Raw genomic sequence first — 1966 nt, 5'->3', positions numbered from 1 at the left:
TTTTTGCGTTGATCACTGAGGAAGGCTTTCTTATCTCTCCTTGCTATTCTTTGGAACTCTGCATTCAAATGGGTATATCTTTCCTTTTCTCCTTTGCTTTTCGCTTCTCTTCATTTCACAGCTATTCGTAAGGCCTCTTCAGACAGCCATTTTACTTTTTTCACATTTCTGTTTCTTGCGGATGGTCTTGATTCCTTTCTCATGTACAATGTCACTAAGTCCGTTCATAGTTCATCAGGCACTCTGTCCATCAGATCTAGTCCTTTAAATCTATTTCTCACTTTCACTGTATATTTGTAAGGGATTTGATTTAGGTCATACCTGAATGGTTTAGTGGTTTTCCCTACTTTCTTCAACTGAAGTTTGAATTTGGCAATAAGGAGTTCATGATCTGAGCCACAGTCAGGTCCTGGTCTTGTTTTTGCTGACTGTATAGAGCTTCTCCGTCTTTGTCTACAAATAATATACATTCCTTAGTTCTTTATTTTCAAGTGCCTAACACCCAACCCTGCTTCCAATTTCTCATTGCTTCTGGGAAGCATCTCTTCTATTCCATTACTCCTGCAGGAAATCAGATTGTCCCTCCTGCACCTGGACTTTGTCATGACCACCTGAATGTGTGTCATTCCTCCTCCACTTGCTCCTCCAGCTCCATTCTTGACACAGTGAGATTTGCATGGTTCAGCATGGTTCTGAAATACTGTGAGATTTGTGCTTCTGTATGTGAGTGCCTGAGCATGTGAGATACAAGAAATACTTGGAGAAGGTATTGTTTTTGGTGCAAATACAAGAAGAAATGCTTGTATTATATCCAAGAACTCAAGGTTCAAGCAACCTCTTAGCCCAGTCTTCAAAAGAGGCCATAGCACCTGAAGAAAGACTAATTCACAGAGATTTGTTAGAAACAATGAGCCATTTTTATTGAGAAAAAGGGGTTATCCAAGCTTTAGAATGTTAGGATCATTAACACAATCATAAGAGAGACTCAGAGATTAAGGGAGGAAAGGCTAACATTTGGAAGTGTCAGATGATATCACCATTGAACTTCAGACTTCAAGGACGTCAATCTAAAAATGGGTAGTTGGAGGTCAAAGCCTCTGTCACGCATACAATTTCTTGCAAGTACAAATCATGGGTTACAGATCCTCAAAGCAGTATTATCTTTAGATTCCTCATTTCAGAAGCACACTAGGCTAAGAGGGTGATGTTCTAGCAGCAAGAATAACATCTCCTGTAGCAAACTGGCCAGTAGCTGCTATAGCCAGAGCCATATCCACAGCCATATCTGGTTCCATAACCACAGCCATAATAGGGGCTAAATCCACAGCCATATCCTGTCCCATATCCACAGCCGTATCCTGAGCCATATCCACAGCCGTATCTACTTCCATATCCACAGCCATAATAGGGGCTGAACCCACAGCTGTAGCTCTTTCCACAGCCATAGCCACAGGAGTTGCCGTAGTAGTTACAACACATGTTGTCAAGGCAAGAGGATTCAGGTGGCCTGCAAGAGGATGTTTCTGAAGTGTGTGTGTCTCCTTCCCATGGACCTTTATATACTGTCAGTAATTGGCAGAGCATACCATTCATTCCCTGACATAGACAACAAATATGGAAGCAACATTATGAGCCAGTCACGTCACCACTGACAATCACTAAAGTTTGCTTAAAATAGCTCATTATTTGGGAGACTCCTGTTTCATTTTAAGAGCTTCACTTTAATTTGTTCTGCGGACAAACTGTCTTAGTAGAATTGTGTGACCCAAAGCTGATCATTTTCAAAATCTCCTCTCATTTAACAGATACCTTATAAAACAAGCCTGTTGGGGAATGTCAGATGATTTTGCCTCCTTTTCTCTCTCAGTTTTCCAAAATACCTGCTTCTGACCACAGGAAAAGGAATATTCCTGTCTCCTTTCCTAAATCATTGCAACTCCCTGTCCGTTTTCTCCTACCCTTTCTG

General features: G+C 41.2%; 1 protein-coding gene across 1 annotated transcript; it reads right to left on the bottom strand.

Moving 5' to 3' along the window:
* Positions 1 to 917: 917 nt before the first annotated feature.
* On the bottom strand, positions 918 to 1504 carry LOC139177597 (keratin-associated protein 21-1-like). The gene has a single exon (XM_070773760.1). It carries the CDS (start codon positions 1477 to 1479, stop codon positions 1210 to 1212), a length of 270 nt encoding a protein of 89 aa, XP_070629861.1. The 5' UTR covers positions 1480 to 1504; the 3' UTR covers positions 918 to 1209.
* Between the last annotated feature and the right edge of the window lie 462 nt (positions 1505 to 1966).

Source organism: Bos indicus, chromosome 1, assembly GCF_029378745.1.
Source record: "Bos indicus isolate NIAB-ARS_2022 breed Sahiwal x Tharparkar chromosome 1, NIAB-ARS_B.indTharparkar_mat_pri_1.0, whole genome shotgun sequence".
NCBI lineage: Eukaryota > Metazoa > Chordata > Mammalia > Artiodactyla > Bovidae > Bos > Bos indicus.
Note: the sequence above shows the minus strand (reverse complement) of the source record. Positions and strands in the feature narration are given on the sequence as shown.

Bases quoted from the DNA above. Each gene is read 5' to 3' on its own strand.
- LOC139177597 (XM_070773760.1), bottom strand. From the start codon at position 1,479: ATGTGTTGTAACTACTACGGCAACTCCTGTGGCTATGGCTGTGGAAAG.